General features: G+C 51.3%; 1 protein-coding gene across 3 annotated transcripts in view; it reads right to left on the bottom strand.

Moving 5' to 3' along the window:
* The window catches only part of LOC138822708 (transcription cofactor vestigial-like protein 4), an 83,422-nt gene that overhangs the window by 24,830 nt on the left and 33,949 nt on the right, over window positions 1–24,643 (bottom strand). The window contains exon 1 of one of the 3 annotated variants that reach the window (XM_070015576.1): window positions 14,748–15,328. The exons of the other annotated variants lie outside the window; for them this stretch is intronic. Within the exon in view, the coding sequence (XP_069871677.1) occupies window positions 14,748–14,829 (82 nt within the window). The 5' untranslated portion in view covers window positions 14,830–15,328. Of the gene's footprint in view, window positions 1–14,747; window positions 15,329–24,643 lie in introns of those variants that run through there. 3 annotated transcript variants of the gene reach the window in all.

Consider the following 24,643-nt stretch of genomic DNA (forward strand, 5'->3'; position numbering starts at 1 on the left):
GCTAAGCAGCTACTTTACTGTGTGGGCCATATCCCCAGGTCCTTTGTTGCTCCATTCTTAGGAGACTAATCGGTAACAGGGCCCTTCACCAGAGACGCGCTGGCATTTCAGAAGTTCAATCTGTCATCCCAAAGCCATACAAAACAATGTAATGTGATGTCACACTATTAATAGATTGCAGAAACTGCATGTGTGCCAAACTATTTTCTTAAAGCCAGGCTGTCAATGGCTCTGGGGCCGGACGGCTCCCGGACTGCGCAGCTCTGCCCACGTGGTCGATGCAATCACACTGAAAAAGACAGCCACCCTGAAACGTTTTGATGTGGGGTCTACAAGCGACCAGCTTCTGGCAACTTCACTGTCCGGCTGGCTGGCAATACTGATGTCGCTTGCTCACCATCACTGCTCCAGGCTCCCACCTCGCGGTGCCACCGGCAGCCAGGGTCTCCCACTCTGTCCACCTCGCTGCAGTCTTGCTTTCAGGGCACCGGGGCCTGCGTGGTAACACACGTTACGGCGCCAACCCCGGCTGACCAGACACACGCGCCGTGGAAGGGTTTCTGTCTGACTGGAAGCCGGGACTCTCCTGGCACTTTCTTTCTGGTTCTCCCTCAGGCTCTGCCCACCTGGGGCTATCCATTTACTCCAACACAGAGTTCCCGCAAGGAATTTACAAGGGCGAGACCATCAACCTCTCCTACCACAGGCGGGGCTTTCATTGCCTCCAACAAGGGAGACAATGACTGACATCATAGTTATCCAACCCCAGCACCCCCAGCATGGAGAAGACATGACTGGCATCGTCATCATCCAATCCCAGGGCCCGTGTTAACCCACACACGAACCAGTTTCCCTGCAAAGACAAAAGACCGTCCCCTAGGATCAAGTCAGTGTGCTGGAAAATGGAAGGAAGGACCCATGACACAGAAGCAGCAAAGGAGCTTGCTCGCCAACAAGCCGGGCGCCGCTGGCTCACACCTGTAATGCTCCCGACTCGAGAGGCTGAGATCATGAACCGAAGTCAGCCAAAGCAGGAAAAGCCATGCGACTCAGCTCCAATTTATCTCCAAAAAAGCCAAAACTGGAGCTTTCAAAAGTAATAGAACACTAGCTTTGAGCAAGAAGGCTCAGGAACAGTGCCCAGGCCCTGAGTCAAAGCCCCAAGACCACATTCCCCTCCCCCCCCCAAAAAAATCCAGATTTGGGGGGGGGGGTAGTTGTAGAGGTGGGGAGGGAAGGGATGGAAGGGGAAAAACAAAGGAGGATGTACTCGTGACCTTGCTCCTGTAACTGTCACCGCTCTGTACAGTATTTTTACAATAAAAAAAGTTCAAAAAAATCCAAATTAGACCCAAAAGCTGAGCACGATTAGCAACCGGCATGTTTCTCAAAGTCTACGGAAAGGGGAGGGCCAGGGACAGACAAAGAGGAACTCCGGCTGCAGAGACCGGTCTCAACTGGCTCTGGAGGAACACTGGGCACTGTTCCAGCCAGCTCCTTCTGGTGAAATGGTGGCACCGTGGACCCCTGAGATGCAGGGCAGGAAAGCAAAAGAGACCGGACGCTCTTTAGGGGAGCCATCTTTTTTGTTGTTGTTATTGTCGGTCGTGGGGCTTGAACTCTGGGCCTGGGCACTGTCCCTCCGCTCTTCAGCTCAAGGCGAGCGCTCTACCACTTGAGCCACAGCGCCATTTCCAGTTTCCTGGTGGTTTATTGGAGATCAAGAGTCTCACGGACTTTCCTCCCCGGGCTGGCTTTGAACCGAGACCCTTAGATCTTGGTTTCCTGAGTAGCTAGGATGACAGGCGTGAGCCACCAGCACCCAGCTGGGAGCCACCTTTTAAAACAACTCATTCCGTTTTATAAATATTTACAAAATTCACAAGACAAAAATGAACACTTTTATGGGTTCAATTAGTATCTCCCAAAGGACAAGGAGGTATCTGAGAATCCATCCCCTGCCTGAGGGGTCACAGAAAGCTCTAAGAGAGGACGTCACTGGAAGCAGGTCCTTGAAGGGTATCTGGGGACCACACCCCTTCCTGCCTCTGCCCTCGCTGCCTCTGCTTGACCACGTGGAGGTGAGCAGGCCTCCGCCACCAGAAGCTCCTGCCAGGACCGCCTTACCAGAAAGGGGCAACCAAGGGTGAGACCTCCCGATCCACAAGCAAAGCAAACCTTCCTCCTGGAAGGGCCGCCAAGGGTGGGGAACTTACCTGCAGAGCCTTCCCCTTGCCAAACCTCAACAGGGCCAGAGGCCCTGGGCCTCCACCACCATACCACTTTTCAAAGGATCCAGAGTGAAGGGAAGGCTCACTTGGGAGACAGCATGGCCTTAGTGCCAGGATACTCAGTTCCCAGGGTCGTCACTCTATGGCACGTTTCCTAAGCAGGGATTCTAGCATGAATCCGGCCTGTGGAATTCCCTGACAACCAGGACCAAAACTAGACCAGGCTGGGTTACTAACCCATTCTGTGTTTGTAGGACACATGGGTTTTGAAGAGCTATAGTTCATCGTGTGCATTTTCAAACCATCTGAATGAGGCGAGAGCGCTGAGCAGAAAACGGTGACTCAAGACACTAAAAATACACGGTGCTGTTCTTAGTCCCCAAGGGTGGGGACCATGACACAATCCACCATGGAAGAGAAATCCTCCTCCACGCAAGTAAAGACTGCAAAAATAAACAACATACACATGAGTACAGGTGCACACGCGCAGACACACGACACAACCAAAACAATGTGCGCCTCTCCTCGGCATGCAGCTACCCACAAGACAGAAGGCCGTGTGCAGACAACACACGCCAGCAGAGTTCACACCATGAAGAGTCAAGATCGAGGAACTGGGTCTGCACACAACTCCTGTGAGTGAGCAAAGCTGGGAAACGGAAGACCAGGCCAGAGAGCTCCAGGCTTCGGCCTAGCAAGCCGCACGCCTCTGCCCCGCTCAGCTCTGAACATCTGAACACCAGGCACCCGCCAGGCACACGGCTGGAGAGAGGAGGGGCCTGCCTGTCACCCCCACCCCTGGAGACACACTAGGGTGGCAGGCCATGCCATGGTATGGTTCTGTCACATGTGCGTGTGAGTGTGTGTGAATACAAGTGAAGCTGGATGTTTAAATGAGCAGTGCCATTCATCTTCAAAGTCATCCATGCCAGCACAACTCGAACGTCCTCATTCCAAGGCAAGCAGCAGCATCACCAGCAGAAGCCATCTCCACCTCTCCAGCCTCAGCAGGAGCTGGCTGCAGGAGGATGCAGGAAAGCCGGCCGGCTTCCGGGGCCGCAGGCACACGTCTGCAGACCCTGCCCAGCACCAGGCAGTGCGGTGTGTGCTGTGCATGCATACTCGAGCACACGCACACCCCTCCATGTTTGGTGGCTTCTCCTGAGGACTGGCCCTTTAAAACCCATCGTGCGGAAGGGCGGGGCGCGGGATTCTCCAGGGTGAGGGTTTGAAGACTGCTTAAACTCCACATACATAGCCGTGTAGTGGTGCTGACTGGCCTTGGTTTCCTGGCACTTAGTTGACATCACATGTAACAAGATGCCAGGGGACCACCCTGCCCAGGGTGCGGTACGGGCTCTGCGGAAGTTGGGAGGAGCCTTACATAAACACCTTCACACAGTGAGCAGCCAGCAGCATGCGTGTGCGTGCGTGTGCGTGCATGTGCGTGTGTGTGTGTGTGTGTGTGTGGAGAGGGAGAGGGAGAGGGAGAGGGAGAGGGAGAGGGAGAGGGAGAGGGAGAGGGAGAGGGAGAGGGAGAGGGAGAGGGAGAAGGTGGATTTCTAAATCCTTTTTGGTAAGATGTTCACACAACTGCGTTCACATAGGTAAAAACCTGGGAGGATCCAATGACGATCAATCTTAGAACGGTCAGGCCAATGGTGCGACAGCTGGCAGGCACTACAGCCCCACAGCTCAGAAAAGCTTCTGACAGTGCTGGGACAGATGATTCTCAAAATCATGGCGCCCACAGGGTGTGGAGAGCAGGGGACGGGGGACGGGGAGAGATGTGAGACAGGGTTTCATTTTGTAGCCTAGGCTAACACAGAAGTCACGATGTAGCTCGGACTGGCCTCAAATGTGATTCTCCTCCGAGCTGCTAGGATTACAGGATGTAGCACCATAGCAAGTGCAGACGCCTAGCTCTGATCCCCGTGCTCTACCCCAGATCAAAGGGCATGAGCTGTTAAAAATCCACACATGCATGCACACGTGCACGTGCACACACACATGCGCACACACAAGAAAGCTTCAGACCAAATATAACCAAACTCAAGTCATCCCGATTTCCCTAAAAACTAAACAAAATCAAGTATGAGCGAGCGTCTTGTTGTGCGCCACTTGAACAAAATAAATCAGTTCTAGATAAATCTGTTTACATAGAACTGTTCGCCATTATAAAGAATATAGAAGCTGGGTACTGGTGGCTTGGCTGTCATACTAGCTCCTCAAGAGACTGAGCTCTGAGAATTGTGGTTTAAAGCCAGTCTGGGCAGGAAACTCCTATTTCCAAACCAAAAACCTAAAAGTGGAGATGTGGCTCAGGTGGAAGAGCATTCAAACAAAAAAAGAACCTATAATTAATCTACTGATTTGTTTTTTTTTCAATTCACTGATTTTTTTAAAATTCTAAACATAATCTTATTCCTGTTAGAACCAAAATGAATCAGACCTCATATATGTAAGAGTCAAAGAACTTTTTTTGGTATATCTTAATATTTTTAAAAACCTAGCCGAGCATGGCGGCTCACACCTGTAATCCTAGCTACTCAGGAGGCTGAAATCTGAGGATCACTGTTCAAAGCCAGCCCAGGCAGGAAAGTCTGTGAGACTCTCTTTTTTTGTCAGTTGTGGGGCTTGAACTTCTGGGCTTGGGCGCTGTCCCTGTGCTCTTCAGCTCAAGGCCAAGTGCTCTACCGCTTGAGCCACAGCGCCACTTCCGGTTTTCTAGTGGTTTATTGGAGATAAGAGTCTCACAGACTTTCCTGACTAGGCTGGCTTTGAACCATGATCCTCAGATCTCAGCCTCCTGAGTAGCTAAGATTACAGGCGTGAGCCACCGGCACCCAGCTTCCATGAAATTCTTAACTCCAACTCACCACCAGAAAACTGGAAGTGGCACTGTGGCTCAAGTGGTAGAGCGCTCTCCATGAGTTGAAGAGCTGAGGGACAGCGCCCTACAACTGACAAAAAAAAAAAAAAAAAAAACCTTCACAAAACTAGAGGGGAAATCAATCAATCAATACCTATTTACACCTATTTTGAAATTTGGAAATAAAGGCAATTTACTTTTCTAGTGTTGGATATAATTATTCTAAACAGTCAAACACCACATTTAATCACGATGTGTGGATAACTATCTCTGGTATTTTTTATCTTTCAGCCATCCATCGCTCCTGGATAGATGGAGTGTCATCTATATAAAGCTGGAGCTCCTGCTATCTGCATCCCTAACACATCACAGTGCCTGGCGTGGAAGCGGGAGGTGATTTCCCCTCAAATCATGACAGACCCAAGCCAAGAGACTACAAAACTAATGAGCAGGGCAGACACACTTCCCACAAACCAGCTCTCACCCAGTAGTTTTCTAGAAAAAGTGATGTTAGCTGTCTCTTCCCCTGCCCCCAACTCTCTCCTTTACCTGGTTACTTTCTTCCTCAAAAACAACATTGTAAACATGTAAACACATTCAGAAACTAAGTAAGGAACTGCAAACTGTTGTAACCACTAAGGAAGTCAGTATTGAGGCTCCTGCAAAGAACTAAAGCCAGCCTGCCCTGTGAGCCCACGAAGGGAGCAGAAGTCAGTATACAAGAGATGCACTTCTCTATCACACTTACAGCAGCTCTGTCCACAGTAGCCAAACTGTGCCATCAGCTGAGATGCCCAACAGGTAAGTGCATACAGAAAATATGGTCCACGCATACCACAAAATATTACCTAGCCATAAAGAAAATGAAACTATGCTATTTGCAGGAAAAGGGATGGAACTGGAGGTCATCATGTTCAGTAAGATAGAATGGATGGTGCTCGCTCAACACGATGATCTCCAGTTCCATCCACTCTGTTGTGGTTGTTTCAAGGAGGGGGATGCGGGCGTGGGAGTGTGGTGGAGAGGGCAAAGTTGACCAGGCCACGCGATATGCACGTATACAATTGCCACAGTGAAGTTCTCTTGTATAAGTAATATACGCTAACAAAAATGTTCGGAAAATAAACTCAACTGTTACCACACAGCCAATCCCCTAAAATGGTCTTCCTTCTCCAAATGTCCAAGATCCATCTGATTAAAAACACTGCAAACCCAAGCCAAAAGCTGCCCCCCCCCCAATTCCCAGCTCTGGGAAGGCAGCCCCTCCTGCTGAGCGGTGGGGGTGGGGCTCATTCCTGGCCCACTGGGGACTCAGCCACCAGGGAGGGAAGAGTTTTAAAGGCTTGGGAGGGGCTGGGAAAATGGCTCAGTGGTTAAGTGCTTGCCTCACATGCATGAGGCCCTGGGTTCGATTCCTCAGCACCACATAAACAGAAAAGGCTGGAAATGGTAGAGTGCTCTTCTTGAGCTGAAGAGCTGAATGAAGGATAGCGCCCAGGCCCAGAGCTCAAGCCCCATGACTGAAAAAATAAATAGATAAGTAAAAAATAAACAAATAAAGACTTGGGAGGAGTGAGCGGCCAAGAGCTGCTCTTCAACCCGCCACGGGGGGTCTCCTAGTGACTGTGGCTCACATGGCAATGATCTGAAGACTGCCTCTGCGTCCCGAAATCTCAGGCTGAACCCCACAAATATGCACAACTAATAACACGTGTTAATCAAACGCCGAACTGCAAGCGACGGCAGGCAGAGGAAGAATGAGCAGAAAGGAAGACAAGGCAAGTTGACGGCCTCGAACAACTTAGAAGGCAAAGGGGAAGAGTCCAAAGACTGGAGGGAAGGCATGGCTCCGGTTCAAAGCTCAGAGAGAAGGAAGAGATGTGCATGCACCTCTTCATCATGAAGAGAAGAACCAGCAGAGGAAGATGCAAAACTGTAGAAGAAACAACAGATCGACATTGAGTCCTGGAGGCCTCACCAGCCTTGGGTAGAGGGTCAGGCACCGGGAGCGGGGCTGCCGGTCAGATGGCCAGCGCCCCCCCCAAGGCCCATCCCCACTTCCCTGACCCAGGTCACAGCGCTCACCGAAGAGCCCCGGCCCCGCCAGAGCTCCAATTGTGAACCTGGCACAGCAGGTCCAGAAAACATAACATGGGTTTTAGGCCAGGCATGGTAACTATTTTCCACCCTTTTACCCACTGCTCAATACAGCGGCTATTTCACATTTTTAAACAAGGGCCCAAATCACTCCCTTGGGTAACTTTAAGCATTAGCAGGCAGGTCATTGCTCTTGAGCAGGAAAATAAAGCAAGGTTCTTTGTAGGGTCAGCCAACGGTGTATCAGTGGTTCATCAGAAAAACAAGCTTTAAAAGTGATAAACACAGAGCGAAGAATGTGGGGAGGGGAGAAAGCTGCTCACATTAAATCAAGATTTTAAAATTAATTGTCAATTGTGCAGTGACATCACTTGGTGGAAGAGGTGTCTATTTTCAGTGGGGAGAAACGTCCAGAAATGTGTACTCATAAGTGATCTCCTTTGGCTCTGAGAAGCATAGACCTGCCCAGCTGTGCTGTGGGTCGGGTAAACATCTCTGGTAGGGACTGGGAAGGTGGCTCAGTGGTAGAGCATTTGCCTCGCATGCATAAGGCCCTGGGTTTGATTCCCCAGCACCACATAAGCAAAAAGAAAAAAAGCCGGAAGTGGCGCTGTGGCTCAAGTGGTAGAGCGCTAGCCTTGAGCTGAAGAGCTGAGGGACAGCGCCCAGGCCCAGAGTTCAGGACCCACGACTGGACCCAAAAAACAAAACAAAACAAAACAAAATCTCTGCTAAGTTGCTGGGCTTCGCACCTCTGGCGCAGGAATCCATTTTTTTCAAACCAAATCATTGGCCAAAAAGAATTAACAGGCCACCATTGTCATGCAAAACAGATAAAATAAGAAATCGGGTGCATATGATACCATAGGTGCAAACCTTTCTCAGTTCTCAGGATGTAGGCCCTGGTTGTTTCTCCTCCCAGCCACAGCTCAATGGAGAGCAGCACACCCAAAAGTCCTTGCCTCCACACCCACAGAAACGCGGCTACGGCGGCAGCTCCTCTCAAGTCCCAGCACTGCACAAACCCGCTAGTCAGTGCAGACCTGGCGGCGACGCTCCGACCTCACCTGACATCACGTGGGGTAGGGTGACCACTCCGATGGGGTGAGGAGACACGGGTGGGCCCGGCCTCTGTCATCCACTGTGGAGAGGCGAGTGAACGCGCAGGAGGCTGATCTCCCGTGCACACGACCACCGCCAAAGACTTCCCACTGCTCTTACACGCGCTCATAAGAAGCAGGACATAGGTGGCTCATGCTTATCATCCTAGATACACAAAGGCTGAGAGCTGAGGACTGCGGTTCAAAGCCAGCCAGGGCAATTAACCACCAAAAAGCTGGAAATAGAGTTCAAATGGTTGAGTGCCAGATTGTGAAAATAAAATAAAATAAAATAAGGGGCAGTGCCCAGGTCCTGTGCTCAAGCCCCAGTACCTGCACCAAAGGAGAAGAAGAAAAAAAAAAGAACATCTCATGTAGAGGGCAGAAAAAGGCCGGAAGAGTGTGGGCTTAGCCTGTCTGAGCCCTGGGTTTAATTCCCAGTACAGAAAAAATAGCTACATGAAATCTAGGGTGTCGGTTCAAAGCCAAGCCAGAAAGGAAAGTCCTTGAAACTCTCATCTCTAATTAACCACCAAAAAGGCAGAAGTGGTGCTATGCACTAGCCTCGAGCAAATGAAGCTCAAGGAACAGTGCCAGGCTCTGAGTTCAAGTACCAGCAGCAGCACAAAGAGGGAAAAAAAGATAGTAATTGAAATTTTACAAAGTTCATTTGCTTAGCACTGCACAGCCCCGGGGCCAGCCAGACATGCCCTGGGGGTGTGGTCAGGAGGGAATGTGTGGAAGGGATAATTTACTATTTTCCACTGCCTGGGCACTGGCAAGGTTGTTCACTAACTCACTATCTTTACACATGGCACACAGTACCAAAAACAGGGAGAGGAAGGGCGGGAGCCACGCCCAGCTGAGCAGGGAGAGGCAGCCACAAAGCTCCAGCGTGGATGGGAAGGAGTTCTTCTCTGATCACTATCTTTCAGTTTGCATTCCTCTACAGACTTCGTTGGAAACAAAAGAAAAGGTGAAATGGTAAGCATTTGGGAAAGTCATAAATAGTAACAAATTGAAAGAACTTTAAGAATAGATTTTTCTATTTTATCGAGGATAAACATCCTTTCAACGAGCAGTAATCCATGCTGCTAATACTGAAACATAATTCCACATGCAAAGCCTGAGATTCAATCATCTATAGAATGCTGGAAGAAAAAAGAGATATAAAAAAGAAGGCAAAATAGCAAAGTGAACAGAAATAATTCCTCAGTCGGATGCAGTGGCTCACGCCTGTCATCCCAGCTACTCAGGAGGCTGAGATCTGAGGATCACAGTTCAAAGCCAGCCCAGGCAGGAAAGACCGTGAGTCTCTTACCTCCAATAAACCACAAGAAAACCGCAAGTGACGCTGTGGCTCAAGTGGAGGGTAGAGTGCTAGCCTTGAGCTGAAGAACTGAGGGACAGCACCCAGGCCCAGAGTTCAAGCCCCACGACCAACCAAAAAAAAAAGTGCATCAATGATTTAAGTTTTTGCTTGTTTTGGGTGGAATTAACACATGAGTTCTTTGTAAAACAGAAGGAGGCAAAGTTATTTTACTACAAGCTTACATTGCTGACTAAGGCTAAAACATAATTACCATGAGCTAAACATATAAATACCATTAAATACAAATTGTCATTGAATAAATATGAAACGCAGAGATGAACAGATAAAGCCAGAGACGCTCCCTGCTAAGAACTGTGTACATTCACATACAAGCAGAGAGCTGAATCTGGATCTAATTTCTTCATGACAAAATTCTATTTTCTGCTGGATCTTTCCCCACCATCAAGCAGAAGGACCCCTTCTGGGGGGCCCTGAGCCTCGGTACAGGGCGGCGGAGATGGGGAAGGGAAGGAGGAAGGAAGGGGTAATGGCCCTCCCGTGCCAGCCAAGCGCAGACTCTCTCAGAGAGATAAACAGCCAAGTAAAAGAATCCTTCCAGGAGGGGTTTGAGAAACACTGGGCATGGAGCAAGTAGGGGAGGGAGGGAGGGAGGGCTTAATCACAGCCTCTCCTCACAGGCTGTAATTAGACGGCACCAGACTTTCCAGGGCTCACCTGGGCAAGTTGCAACCAAGCCCCTCCCATACTGTGTGTGTGTGTGTTTGGGCGTGCACGCCTGTGTGTGCGTTTGCGTGTACACTCGTTCTCTCTCCCTTCCTCACTCTCTCTCTCTAAAGTAGAATGGATTAGCGCAGCAAAGCAGTTGCAGATGTCGGGCCGGGAAACGCACCTTGGATGGGGAGCGTGTCACCCAACTGGCTGGGGGCCGGGTGGAGGACCCGCCGGGTGTGCCACGCTGGTGTGCGCGGGGCTCTCTGCTCCGTGGCCTGTTCACCTCCACTGTACCCAACAGTGAAGTTTCCTCACGGCCTCTGAGTTCTCAGACAAAGAACAATGAAACCAGGTCCTCATCCGGGCAGAATGCGGGGTGCCCGAACCCCGCTAGCTCTCAGGCTCCAGGAGACCAGGGTGCATGGCCTGCGGTGTGCAGAGACCGTGACGGGTTCTAAGCCTGAGCCCCTGGGGCCGCCTCCTGCAGGTTCGGGTGAATCACCGCACGCAGTTGCTTCTGACTTTCTCCCTGCACAAACCACACCAGTAAACTAAAAAGACAGAACTCTTCCACCAGATGACACGCTCGCGGCCCCCACGCGGTCATGAAAGCGTCACTGAGAGGCGGGCAGCCGCAGCCCTGCCAGGCGCTCAGCACCAGGTGGCGATCCAAAGTCAGCCATCTTGAGCAGAGGCCCTGGTCTAACCTGCTCTCTGGGAAATGGCATCTGCCAGGTCACCGCCTCTTCCTCCTCCTCCCCAAAACCAAGTCTCAGAGCCAAGACTACAGCTCTCACGGCGCCTCCTCCGCGGACATCACAGGGGCCCGGGCTGGCACTTGGACCGAGTGCAGCCAGGGTGGCGGGGGGCGGGGGGGCCTGCTTAGGCTGTGGGCTGTCACCCAGGAGCAGAGTGAGTACCCAGGCCGGGCCGGGCCGGGCCCGAATGCCCATGAACTAATAGTCCATGAAGCAGGTGAAACATACAGCAACTTTGGACAAGGAGGAACCAAAAACAGAATTTTTTTTCCCGAGATTCTCTGGTCACATCCACTGTGTTCTAACCTCTGTCCCATCGGCAATAACCCTGCTGAATGAACCCGAGCACAGAGACAGCGGGCCTGTTTCCTTGGCAAAAACAAGGCCCAGGTATTAGATACTGTCTGAGGCCCCGGATAGGTCTGCGATCATTAGATAATTAGAGAATACAAGACAGCCTATAATTAAGTGCTAATTATACAGTAGCACCTACAGCTGCCATGGAAGCCTCGAGCGGGGCAGGGTATTGAGTATGGCGGCAACAACCCTTCAGACTGCAGTGAGCATTAACACCAGCACAGGCTGCCACTTCCCTGTGGTTTGTGGGGGCCACTGCTAGCTCCCAGAAACCAGCCAGACATGGATTCCTGTATACCACACCTGTCTTCTCTCAGTCTATGGGTCCCCCTCGCCTCCTCATTGTGGCTTTTTCTTTATTCTCTTTCCTGGACTGTTTCCATGAGCACGCTGACGCTGCCTGTAACCCCAGCACTGGGGAGGGTGAAGCGGGAGGATCAAGTGCAAAGTCAACCTGGGATACACTAAGACTACATATCAAAAAGGAACAAGCATCACTCCCTTCAGCAGGCATGGAGAAAAACCACAGTGAAAACGGGTAGGAGCCAGCGTGCAGTCACAGAAAAGGGTTTTCTCCTCGGCCATTTGCCATGGCTGGAGCTGGGAGCCCGGCTCACAGGTACAGCCTTTGCCTAACATTTCCATACATGATATCTTGGGTTCCACCCCAGCGCTGTGCAGGTGCACGCACACACACAGGGGAAAAAAACGTAGCGTGGATTCTAAAGTAAGATCCAAGCTGGGCTCCAGGGGCTCCCGCCTGTAATCACAGCCACTCAGGAGGATGAGGTCCAAAGATGCTGGTTCAAAGCCAACCTTGTGCAGGAAAGTTCTAGTTAATCTCCAATTAACCTGCAAAGAGCCAGAAGTAGAGCTGTGTCTCAAGCGGTAGAGTACCAGCCTTGAGTGAAAAGAGCTAGGGGACAGTGCTCAGGGCCTAAGGTAAAGCCCTAGTACTGGCACAATAAATAAATAGAGAGAGAGGTTATTCTGTGGAAAGCAGTGTGGGCCCCTTTCAAACTAGGAAGAGGATAGAGACAAGCTACCCCGAAAACCAAAACAACCAATGACATCTTCCTGTTTAAAACTAAGAGGTCGGATTACCGATTCCCTCCAGTTTGTTAGAGGGCTGGCGCTGGCCTGTGCTCCAAGCCAGGTCTGTGTCCCTAGCAGCCACCCAGGGAGGCGGGGAAGGAGAGGTTCAAACGCACACTCTGAACACACTGGATTTAAAGAGCACCACTGTTCCAACCCCACGCATGACTTTATGTCCCCATCTTCCAAAAGCGCAGGCGGGCCTGGTGTGTACACAGAGAAAACCACCAGGACGTAAACAGCTCACTCAACTCCTGCCGTGCTCTCCATCGTTTCCTGTGTGTTTATTTTGGTGTTAAAATAACATTAACCTTCATAATAAAGGAAAACAGGAGCAGATGTTTAAAGCCAAACATCCCACTGGTATCTAACTCACCTTCCCAAATCAGAGTTTCTTCCTTCCCCATATCCAGCTCAGAAGAGCTGTGTGTGTGTGTGTGTGTGTGTGTGTGTGTGTGTGTGTGTGTGTGTGTGTGTGTGTGTGTGTGTGTGTGTGTGTGTGTGTGTGTGTGTGTGTGTGTGTGTGTGTGTGTGTGTGTGTGTGTGGTTATGTGTGTGTGTCTGTGCAACACACAACCCAGCCATAAACCAACCTGGACAAGCTTTTGGCAAGCTCTCCCAACTAACTGGAGGCTTGCAAATTTAATCTGGTATCCATTTCCTACCCACCCTCTCGTTCCTCTCTACACCAACCATTATATTATTTTGTTTTTAAAATATCTTATTCCCTGTTGGTGAAGAGAATACAACAGAAATGGCCTTAAAATAAGTTTCTACCTCTTGTTGGCAGGGGAGAGAGACTTGAAGCAAAGAAAAACTAACAGTACATAATTTCACCAGAAACCAGTCGAGTCCTTCGACTCCGCTGCCTTCCAAAGAAACCTGCCTCAGAAATCCTGAGTTCAAAAACCAAGTTGGTATTTTAACTCAACGTGACAGATGTAGAGAACAATTAAGCCAACTAGCTAGCTCTCTGGGACTAAATAAAAGGACGTGCTTTCCAGAAAGCTTTAAACAAGAGATCTGTACCCATAAAAAAAAATTTATGTTTCACAAGTTTTGTTGGATTTTTGTTTTTTCTTTCTTACAGGGGAAAAAAAACGGAGTCAGTTTCAACTGGCTAAGACACAGACATGGAATTTTTAATGAAAATCCCGAGTGCGCCGGGGCCCGGGGCCCTTCCAGGCTGTGCCACCGTGTGCTTCTTCCAGGAGAAGTCTGCTCAGCTGGCACCACGAGAACATGGACGCCGGCCTACCCAGAGACACAGCCCCCTGACCGCCTCTTCCTGCCAGGCCCGGGCTCGGCACCACGGGCTGGGCCATTACCCTGTTCCCAAATTGCACGTAGATGGGGTTCCCACAGAGCAGGGAAGACTCAGCTTGAGGCACCACGGGGAGGGGGGGAGAGGGGGGGACAGTGCGTGCTCCCCGGGAGCCCGCCCCAGCTGGCCAGGGTGGGGGGTTTGAGTTCGGGGCTTTTTGTGTTGACTCTGCTTCTGGAAGGGGCGTTGTGTAACCGCTTCACAAGGGCCCCTCCACTGTCACAACTCACCCGGCCCGCGCTGCACAGGAAGTGGGAAGGCAGACAAAGAGGCGGCCTGTGCTGGGGGACACGGCCCTCCCGGGCCTCCAAAGCCGACAGGAAAGCCCTTCATTGTTCGGGACAATCACCGCCGAACACGAACACAAGAACTCACTGTAACTTTCCTGCTCCTGGCAACACAGCCGCTGCCCCCCCCCCACTGCTGGAATGAACACACACACATACACACACACACACACACACACACACACACACACACACACACACACACGAATATTGTACCTAAGTATCACAGCCTCTCCCCTGTCCCCGACCCACCCCCTCAAAGCCACCCAACTCTTGATTTCAGCCCTAGAAAGTTCCTCGCCTAAAGAAAAATGCCAACAGAAATCAAAGAGAAAGCAAAGCCCAAGAGTTCAGAGTCAGTGGTATGAGGAGCACAAAGCAAACTTTGAACACCCTCCCAGCGGCCCCGCCAGTCCTGGCCCTGGACACCCCCCAGGCAAGAACCAGGTCTGCACGGAACCAGGCAGCCCCCCCACTCTACAGACCCACCCACGAACAACACCAAACACTCAGACGGCAACCCAACCGCGAAAAAGGAGTTTGTTACAAAAGCAGAAGGGCAGAAATTTCTAGAATGTCTACCTTCGTAGCACAGAGTGCCGATATTGTTGTTCATCTTGTCCAAGTACTGGTAGTTCAACAGGTCCATCTTCATAAATAGCATTTATTGGGCTCGCAAAGAAAACCAGCTCTTTGCTTGTGTCCCCAAAACAAAAGTTTCTAAATTCAAATGTTTGCTGAGTAGCTCCGGGCTCTCCTTCTCTTCAACTTCACACAGAGCGAGGTCCGGCCTCAGCTGAGCAGAACAGAGCGCGTACAAGTGCAAAGAAAAGAAAAAGCAAATGTACGCACGCACACACACACGAATCGGACTCACAGAAAGCCCTTCAAGGGCTTCTTGGTAGACGTATGTATTGTATCCTCGGTTGAGCATTAAAAAGAGTTTCAGAAGTCTTTACGAGTCTGTCTTGGAGATGAAAACGTTAAAAAATAAAAAAGGGGTGGAAAAAGAAAAACACGAAGCACATTTCCTAAGACAAAGCGACATTCTCTGCTCTGCTCGCCGCTCCGCGCGCAGCCCGCTGCAAGTTCACTATGCCTGGTATGCCGCCTATGTAAGCCAGCGGCCTCGGGGAGGGGGCTGAGCATGCTCACTGGGGCCGGACGCTCCGGCTGGGCCGGCACAGGACCCGGCTGCAGGGGGAGGGAAAGGGGCAGGAGGGGGAGGGGGAGGGGTGGCTCTTGACAGGAAGCAGCCTGGCCTAGGAGGAGAAAGAAAGCCCAGCAAGTTTCTTTTTCAAGAACTGAGCAGGGGAAAGAAAAAAAAAATCCACGGTGAAAACAAACTTGCCTGGAATCCAACTTGTGTAACTCGCCCCGGCGCAGGGAAGCCCCGCGTTTTTGTGTCTCTCCTTCCCGAGGAGCCTTTGTTTCTTTCCAAGAGGCTGTCAGTGTTACCCAGCTTCTCTCCTGACCCCCGATGCTCAAGGCAGGGGTGACGGCACCTTTTTTACAGCAGAGGAAACTGAGGCACAGAGGGGCGAAATGACAGACCACTCCAGTCCCCCAAAAAGATGCCAGAACTATTTTTAAAGGGTACCTTTTCCCTCTAATAGAACTAGGCAGTGGACCATGCCTGTAATCCTAGCTACTCAGGAGATGACCTGAGATCTGAGATGGCGGTTCGGAGCCAGCCTGGGCAGGAAACTCCATGCCACTCTTTCCTCCAATAAATAACAAAAAGCCAAACGAGCAGCTGTGATCACATGGTAGAGTGCTAACACTGAAAGAGAAGAAGAAAAAATAAAGAGGGAAGGAAAGGAGGGAGGGAGGGAGGATGCAAGGATTGACAACCTTGGCTCAAGTGGTAGAGCGTCAGCCTTGAGCAAAAAAGACAGTACCCTAGCCCTGAATTCAAGCCCCAGTACGGGGGGGGGGGGGGGAGAAGAGGGGGGAAATCAGAAAAGAAAGCATAGTTTTTCTCTGCAAATCTCAACCAACTTTTAGCACCATGAACAGACTAATTTTGTCACCATAAGACATACTAGTTTCGGGGCTGGGAAGGTGGCTCAGTGGTAGAGCGCTTGCCTTGCATGCTTGAGGCCCTGGGTTCGATTCCTCAGCACCACATAAGCAAAAAGATAAAAGCCGGAAGTGGCACTGTGGCTCAAGTGGTAGAGTGCTAGCCTTGAGCTGAAGAGCTGATGGACAGTGCCCAGGCCCAGAGTTCAGGCCCACGACTGGACCCAAAAAGACATACTAGTTTCTATACTGATGTTATTATATGCTTTTTTTTTGGGGGGGGGTTGGCTGTGGGGCTTGAACTCTGGGCCTGGGCGCTGTCCCTCAGCTCTTCAGCTCAAGGCGAGCTCTCTACCACTTGAGCCATAGTGCCACTTCTGGTTCATTGGAGATAAGAGTCTCACAGACTTTCCTGCCAGGGCTAGCTTTGAACTGCGCTCCTCAGATCTCAGCTAAGATTACAGGCGGGAGCCACCGGTGTCCGGCTGTCTATGCCAAGGGGTGTGCTGGACTATGGCCCAAAATCTGAAATCAGCAGGCATCCTTTGAAAAATGTCACAGGTTACCCCTGGGGTAAAGCTGCTACAGCCCAGCTGGGGTCTGCTGACACCCGTGTCCTGGGGCTGCCCCTGCCCCTGGGGTCGGAGGGGAAGAACAGAGACCTCACAGGACAGCGGGGGGCCGGGAGAGGTTAGAAGGAGCCTCGGACCCCAGGTGAGGCCAGCGCCCCCCCCTCCCCAGCAGATCTCCAGCGTCTCCCACAGCCACCACACAGGGCCAAGCGGCCGCAGCTGCGTTTCTGGGTGCTCTCACACAATCCCCATGCTGAGGTTGCTGGGGTGGCTCCCCAAGCAGGCTGAGAGGCGCGAGCTCTGCGGAGTCTTCTGTGAGGATGGACTGAAGCGTGCGACGTGGAGGACCTAGCCAGCAGGTTCCCATTTGAATTCGGTGACTCTGGGCTCCGGGGGACACCGTGAGTAGGGACATGACCGGCCCCAGCCAGGCCTGCACCACTGTGGGTCACCCAAGGGTGGACGCAGTCCATGGAGGGGCCCCCACACCGGGGTGCCTCCATAAGCAGTCACTAGGAGACAGGAAGAACCAGCTTGGAGGCCAGCAGGAGACCCTGTCTGAAAAGCGATAGCAGGCCCAGGGCTGGCATAGGCTCACCGTGGGAGAGCACCCGCCTGGAAGCAATGCAATGAACAGTGCTGCCCAAGTGTGGGAGATGGAGGGGCACCCTGGCCAGAACTAGTTCCCAGCATACAGGCACGAAGAATGAACGTTTCTAACTACTTAAACCAGCTAATTTTATGCCTATTAAATATTCATCGTAAGCCAGATACTAGTGCCCTGTACCTATCGTTTTACCTACTTAGGAGGTGGAGACCCAGAGATCACAGCCGGAAACTAGCCTGGGCAGAAAAGTCCATGAGACTCCACCTCCAATTAACCAGCTGGTTTGGAGGGGTGGCTCAAGCGGCAGAGCACCCGCTAAGCAAGCAAGCCAAGCCAGCATACCAAGTCCTGAGTTCAAAGGTTAGGAACAGTAAAGGAATTATGATTTTAAAAACTGAGGCTGATGAAGAGCTGAGGGACAGCGCCCAGGCCCAGGGTTCAAGCCCCATGACCAGACCCCCCCCCAAAAAAAAAATTGAGGCTGACATTATTTTCTACTTCTATAGTTACTATATTTTACTGTATTTTATTCATAAACAACCCTCATCTGAAAATAGGAAATCCAAAATTCTCCAAAACCCTAAACTTGGGTTTTTCCACTCAAGAGTTGGCATTCCACCACTTGAGCCACAACTCTACTTCCCCAAAGCGTCAACTCCTCACTGCCCACAAGATGCCACCACTGGAATATTCCACTCTATGAACCTCTGCTACATCCAAAAGTAAACGGTCACACATTCCCTTTCAGGCAATGTGTGCAGGGTACGTGTGACACGCTAGTGAGTGCCACGGTTACACACGGGCCTCAGCCCTAAGGTATCTCACTACATAACACCCTACACAGACACACTGCCAGCTCCCAGGTTCCGTCCAGAGTCACTCAAAACAGGCTCACGCCTGTAACCCTACATGCTCAGGAGGCTGACGTCTGAGGATCAACGTTTAAAGCCAGCCCAGACAGACAAATCTGACAAGATTCTTACCTCCAATTCACCAGCAAAAAGCTGGAAGTGGAAAGTGTAGCTCAAGTGGTAGAGTGCCAGCCTTGAGTGAGGAAAAAAACAGTGAGAGGCCAAGGCTTGCAGGTGAGCACGCGCACGCACAAGCATGCATACATACATACACACACACACACACACAGAGTAAGGAAAAGTCACAGAGGAGTCTACTGAATAATCTGAAAACATCATCGTATGCTTTGCTCATCTACTAGCAACAACATCAAGTAGTGAGGCAGAACACAGAAGAGACCCACACGTGGCGGGTGAGGGGCAAGGAAAGGCGGGGCGGGGCAGGATGAGTGTGGGCCCCAGACAGCGCACGCTGGCCCCGGGAGCCCGGCCACGGACAGCGCACGCTGGCCCCAGGAGCCCGGCCACGGACAGCACACGCTGGCCCCAGGAGCCCGGCCACGGACAGCGCACGCTGGCCCTGGGAGCCCGGCCATGGACAGCACAGGGAGCCCGGCCCTAGACAGCGCACACTGGCCCCGGGAGCCCGGCCAAGGACAGCGCACACCAGCCCCGGGAGCCCGGCCATGGACAGCGCACACTGGCCCCGGGAGCCCGGCCACGGACAGCGCACGCTGGCCCCGGGAGCCCGGCCACGGACAGTGCACGCTGGCCCCGGGAGCCCGGCCACGGACAGCGCACGCTGGCCCCAGGAGCCTGGCCACAGACAGCACAGGGAGCCCGGCCACAGACAGCGCACGCTGGCCCCAGGAGCCCGGCCACGGACAGCACAGGGAGCCCGGCCACGGACAGCGCACGCTGGCCCCAGGAGCCCAGCCACGGACAGCACAGGGAGCCCGGCCATGGACTGCGCACACTGGTCCCAGGAGCGCGGCCACAGACAGCGCATGCTAGCCCCAGGAGCCCGCGGCCACGGACAGTACACACTGGCCCCAGGAGCCCGGCTCTGGTTCCATCCTCTACTAATAGAAAAAAGAAAAACTGGAAAAAAACCACTTGATCTAAGTATTTTTTTTTAATGAGCAAAAGAATATGAGAAAGAAACAAAGAGTTAATGCGTTCTTGAGAAACCACTCAGCCTCATTCATTAATTGAAGAAATACAAATTTTAGAAATTAAGTGATGTTTCCTTAGGCCAAAATAACAAAAAGGGCTTTTTCAGTCCTATTTATTGCTTGGTGAGGCAAGATGCCACTGGAATTGTCCCGTGCCAGTCCCAGGGGGACACCCAGAAGACCCAGACCCATACAGCTGTGGGCACTGCGCCCGGTACCCACGCCAGCTCAGCCTCTGCTTCTATCCAGTAAGCCCCGACCAAGGTGCTGCCAAATGCATGTTTGCGTGCTGCCCTCCCCGCCTCACGCTTCTTTTCCTCTTTGACCTGGTCTGGCCAGGTGGAGGCCAGCTGGCCTCCAATCCCTAGCCTTCATGTTCCTGGAGCCTCTGCTGCCCAAGGAGCTCACACGGAGCAAGGCTCGCCTCTCTTTTAGTTTTTGGTCAGTCATGGGGCTTGAACTCTGGGCCTGGACGCTGTCCCTCAGCTCTTCAGCTCAAAGCTGGCGCTCTACCACTTGAGCCACAGTGCCACTTCCGGTTTTCTGGTGGTTTATTGGAGATTAGAGTCTCACGGATTTTCCCACCCAGGCTGGCTTTGAACCTCAATCCCCAGATAGATCTCAGCTTCCTAAGTAGCTCGGATTACAGGCGTGAGCCACCAGCGCCCAGCTTTGTCTCTCTTTTTCTTGCGGGCTTTTCCGCAGCACTGGGAATGGGAGCCCGGCTGGCACAGGCGGGGTGAGCACCAGTCTCGGTACAGGCCCCTCCACAGTCATTACAGCCGCAGCTCAGCATCTTGCGGGCTGAAAGATGGCTGAGGTGAAGGCAGCCGGCAACCTGGGGTAATTACTGAACTGAGCTGTTCTATTTCCAGCATGCAGAGAGAAGACCGCGGATTTAGATCACATTAAAGCCAAACGACAGAAATCACCCTCCGACATTAAAAAAATAAATCGCCCGCTTTAGCTGAGCACTTGGTACAGGTGGGAGGGCTTCATCAACGTCGGGCCTGACCATCTCTGGAAGACACTGGAAACATTCATAGCCCCAGCGAATGCTGCTTTGCCCACAAGGCCTTCTCTTGACAGGATTTTAAGCAAGCTGGATTAAAGGTGGAGGTGTTTTTCTTTTCTCTCATTAGATGTTCAATTAAAAAACACTTCTCACAACTGCTATCTACATAAAAATCTAAACATTTCTTAGCAGGGGAAGAAAATAGGCCTGACGGTAGGTTGATGAAGGTGCAAGGCTCTGGGTTTACAGACCGCTGGGTCCGGTGCTTTCACCATGGATAATGATACCTGCAAGGCCTGCAATGGCAAAACACACTCACCTTAGGCCTAATTACCTGCAGCCCCCAGGTGCAGCATGGGGGGGGGGGGGGCAGGGTGGAATCCCCAGGCTCTGAGAAGGCCAGGAGCACTCCGCCACCACCAGCTACAGCTTCAGTCCAAGGAAAGAACGCTAAGTTAAAACCCTGGATCGGCAGCGTTAAAGAAGACTTAAGAAAGAACACACACCCTCTTCTTTAAACATTGTTTAGAAGACAAGTTCCTTCAGACCCGGTTGAAATCCCGGGAAGCGGGAGCGTGCGGCAGGGTGATCAGTCACCACCGGGAGACCCTGCGCTAGTCCCCACCAGACCCCGCAGCCTGCTCTGTGCGGAGGAGGGCTTCTACTAGTTGGCTGTGCAACTGAAGAAACCAAAACAAACTTCAAGTGACTCACGCGTGAGTGACGGGAACAGAGCGTCTATTACGTGCCACCCTCTCCCAAGGACAGAGCTCCTAAGTAAGCATGAAACATTACTTCTCCAGCATGGAGTTGCTCAAAGACCATTTCAAAACACATTATTTTGCCAATTTGTTCACAAAAGCAAGCGTCATTAGGCTAGGACTTGGATTTCATTACTGACAAAATTACTTAGAAAACTTCTAGCAACACGGCACTAGGTCATTCTCTGTAATACAGGGCAAGTTTAGCACAAGTTTATACGTGTTTTTAAAACTTAAAATGGTTCTTCCAACCAAAGATTTCAACTTTCAATACAACACCACCCTCTAGGGGGTAAAATTAAAATTGCACAGACAAGTTAAGTACACAGAAAACCAGAGCACTCACTCACCTGGGCAAGTCGTGCTCTATAAACACATAGAAGGGGCCGGGCACCAATGCTCCACAGCTGTCATCCTAGCTACTCAGGAGGCTGCGATGTGAAGATCATGGTTTGAAGCCAGCCTGGGAGAAAAGTCTCAGACACTTATCTCCAATAAAAGCTGGAAGTGAAGGGTAAACAAAGGAGGAGGCTACAATGCTTGATAAGAAATGTACTCACTATCTTGCCCATGTAATTGTAACCCCTCTGTACAGTATTTTCACAATTAAAAAAAAAAGCTGGAAGTGACCGGGAGCCAGCCCAGGCAGGAAAGTCTATGAGACTCTCATTTCCAAGTAATCACAGAAAAGAAAAAAAAAAAAAAAAAATGGAAGTAGCCCTGTGGCTCAAGCAGTAGAGCACTAGCCTTGAGCTAAAGGAGCTCAGGAGGGGCTGGGAAGTTGGCTCAGTGGTAGAGTGCTTGCCTTGCATGCATGAGGCCCTGGGTTCGATTCCTCAGCACCACATAAGCACAAAAAGCCGGAAGTGGGGCTGAGGCTCCACTGGTAGAGTGCTAGTCTACAGCTGAAGAGCTAAGGGACAGCGCCTAGGCCCAGAGTTCAGGCCCCAAGACAGACAAAAACAAAAGCAAAAAAAGAAAGAAAAGGAGCCCAGAGACAGTGCCCAGTCCCAGAGTTCAAGACCCAGGGAGGAAAAAAATCATGGAAAAGGTCTTAATGTTTCAAAAATTAAAATATATCATCAAACTAATTAAGCTAGTATCAAATGACTTACTTGGAAATCTGTTCTAAGATAACTTAAGATATAAATAATATTTCAAAGTCCAGATTAGAAATGGTGCTTGAAATAAATCTGTGCTGGGGTAGGGGGTTAATTACATTATCATGCCCAAGAAAATAGAAATCTCACCTACAACAAACATTTGAGTTTTTATTTTATTTTATTTTTTCCAATCATGGGTCTTGAACTCTGGGCCTGGACACTGTCCCTCAGCTCTTCAGCTCAAGGCTAGCTAGCGTTCTACCACTTGAGTCACAGCACCACTTTCAGTTTTCTAGTGGTTTATTGGAGATAAGAGTCTCAAGAGGCTGGGAAGGTGGCTCAGCGGTAGAGCACTCGCCTCACATGCATGAGGCCCTGGGTTCTATTCCTCAGCACCACATAAGCAGAAAAAGCTGGAAGTGGCGCTGTGGCTCAAGTGGTAGAGTGCTAGCCTTGAGGCTGAAGAGCTCAGGGACAGCGCCCAGGCCGAGTTCATGCCCCATGACCAACCAAGTAAAAAAGAGTCTCATGGACATTTCTCCCCAGGCTGACTTTGAACCATGATCCTTAGATCTCAGCCCTTGAGTAGCTAGGATGACAGGCGTGAGCCACCGGCACCTGGCTAACATTTGAGTTTTACAGCCATTATTTTACAAGCTTGGTCATGCAAGTGCTTCCTTTAAACTAGATGATTTCTTCAGCTACTCGAGGGTGATCCCAGTGGCAGAGCACTTGCCTAGCGTGTGTATGGAGCCCTGGGTTCAATCCCCACCACACACACACACACACACACACACACACACACACACACACACACACACACACACACACACACACACACACACACACACACACACACACACACACACACACACACACACACACACACGCTTTTGTTTCTACAAACAATATAGGTTCAATGCAGTACGTCCATCCATAGCCCACAGATCAGCCAGGAGCTCGTGTGTCGGGTTCCTTCACTGTACACACAAGCCTGCGTCCACGCTTGACGCAGACCACACCCCCCTTATTCCACTGTGGGCGCACCCCTGAGAGCGAGGCTGCGGGGGGCAGAGCCGCCGGGGCAGGATCTGCTCGAGTGTCTGTTGCACGCGCACCTCGCAGCGGTCAGCACGGCAGGTGCATGGATCCCTGCCCTCAGCAGAGCGCATGAGATTCCCATTTGCTCCAGGGTCTGGTCAACACTTTTCCAACTTTTCAACCCTGCTAATTTTCCAAGAGGTTCACTCTGTACTTCTCTCACCCGGAATAAAATCTGTCCATACTGGTATCTGTGTAGGAAACAGACTCCCCACACAGAACCGGGGGCCAAGAGCCCAATACATGTCACGCCCCCTGGTGGTTTCTCACTGAGGTACATGGAAGCCGGTGACACTGAACACCCACAGAGTGTCACGGGCAGCCCTCTGCCCTGATGGACACCAAAGCAGGAACCACGCGACTGCCAAGAACCCTGGGCATGCAAAGCATTGCTAGGATTTTCCCCTTAGACAAAGGGTCACCAGATGACAGAGAGCTTGCTTTCCTGCGAATACCACTTGCCTGGAAGCCACAGGGGTGAGGGTTTGAGGCCAGAAGCCGAGATTTCCCAGGAGAGCCAGGGCCTTGCTTTCAACCAAAAAGGCAAGTCTGTGGTGAGTGCCCATTTGCAGTGAGTAAATTTCACATTGTCAGTTTTGCAAAGCACAACCAAACAAAACTAGGCATGAAAAAAATAGACCATTCAGTTTTTAAGAACATTCATTCACACAGCAGAAAGAGCCAGCACCTGTAAGAACAATGTCACTGAATTTCTAAGCAAATCCATCCTCATGGCCTGCAGGACTGAACACAACGTGTACTGGATGGCAGGGGGAGAGGGAGAGAGGGGGAGAGGGGGAGGGGGCAGGGGGAGGGGCAGGAGGGGTGGAGTTTTTCTTAACCTTCAAGACAACGGCATTCGGGGATATAAGGCAGAGTTAAATGCCTTTGTTGGAAATAATTAAATAATAAATAGCCAACACAGCCCAAGTTGTTTCACAGTACAGACAGCGCTGTTCCCAAGGACAGACTTGTAGTGTGACCTCCCTGGCCCAGCCTTACTGACAGTCCTTCCAATGTTTTGGTTTTGTCAGTCATGGGTCTTGAACTTTGGGCCTGGGTGCTATCCCTCAGCTCTTCGGCTCAAGGCGAGTGCCCTACCACTTGAGCCACAGCACCACTTCTGGTTTTCTGGTGGTTTGTTGGAGATAAGAATCTCATAGATGTGGAGCTGGGAAGGTGGCTCAGTGGTAGAGTGCTTGCCTTGCATGCATGAGGCCCTGGGTTCAATTCCTCAGCACCACATAAGCAGAAAAAGCTGAAAGTGGCGC

Source organism: Dipodomys merriami, unplaced genomic scaffold (assembly GCF_024711535.1).
Source record: "Dipodomys merriami isolate MVZ:Mamm:240054 unplaced genomic scaffold, mDipMer1.0.p SCAF_114, whole genome shotgun sequence".
Lineage (NCBI taxonomy): Eukaryota > Metazoa > Chordata > Mammalia > Rodentia > Heteromyidae > Dipodomys > Dipodomys merriami.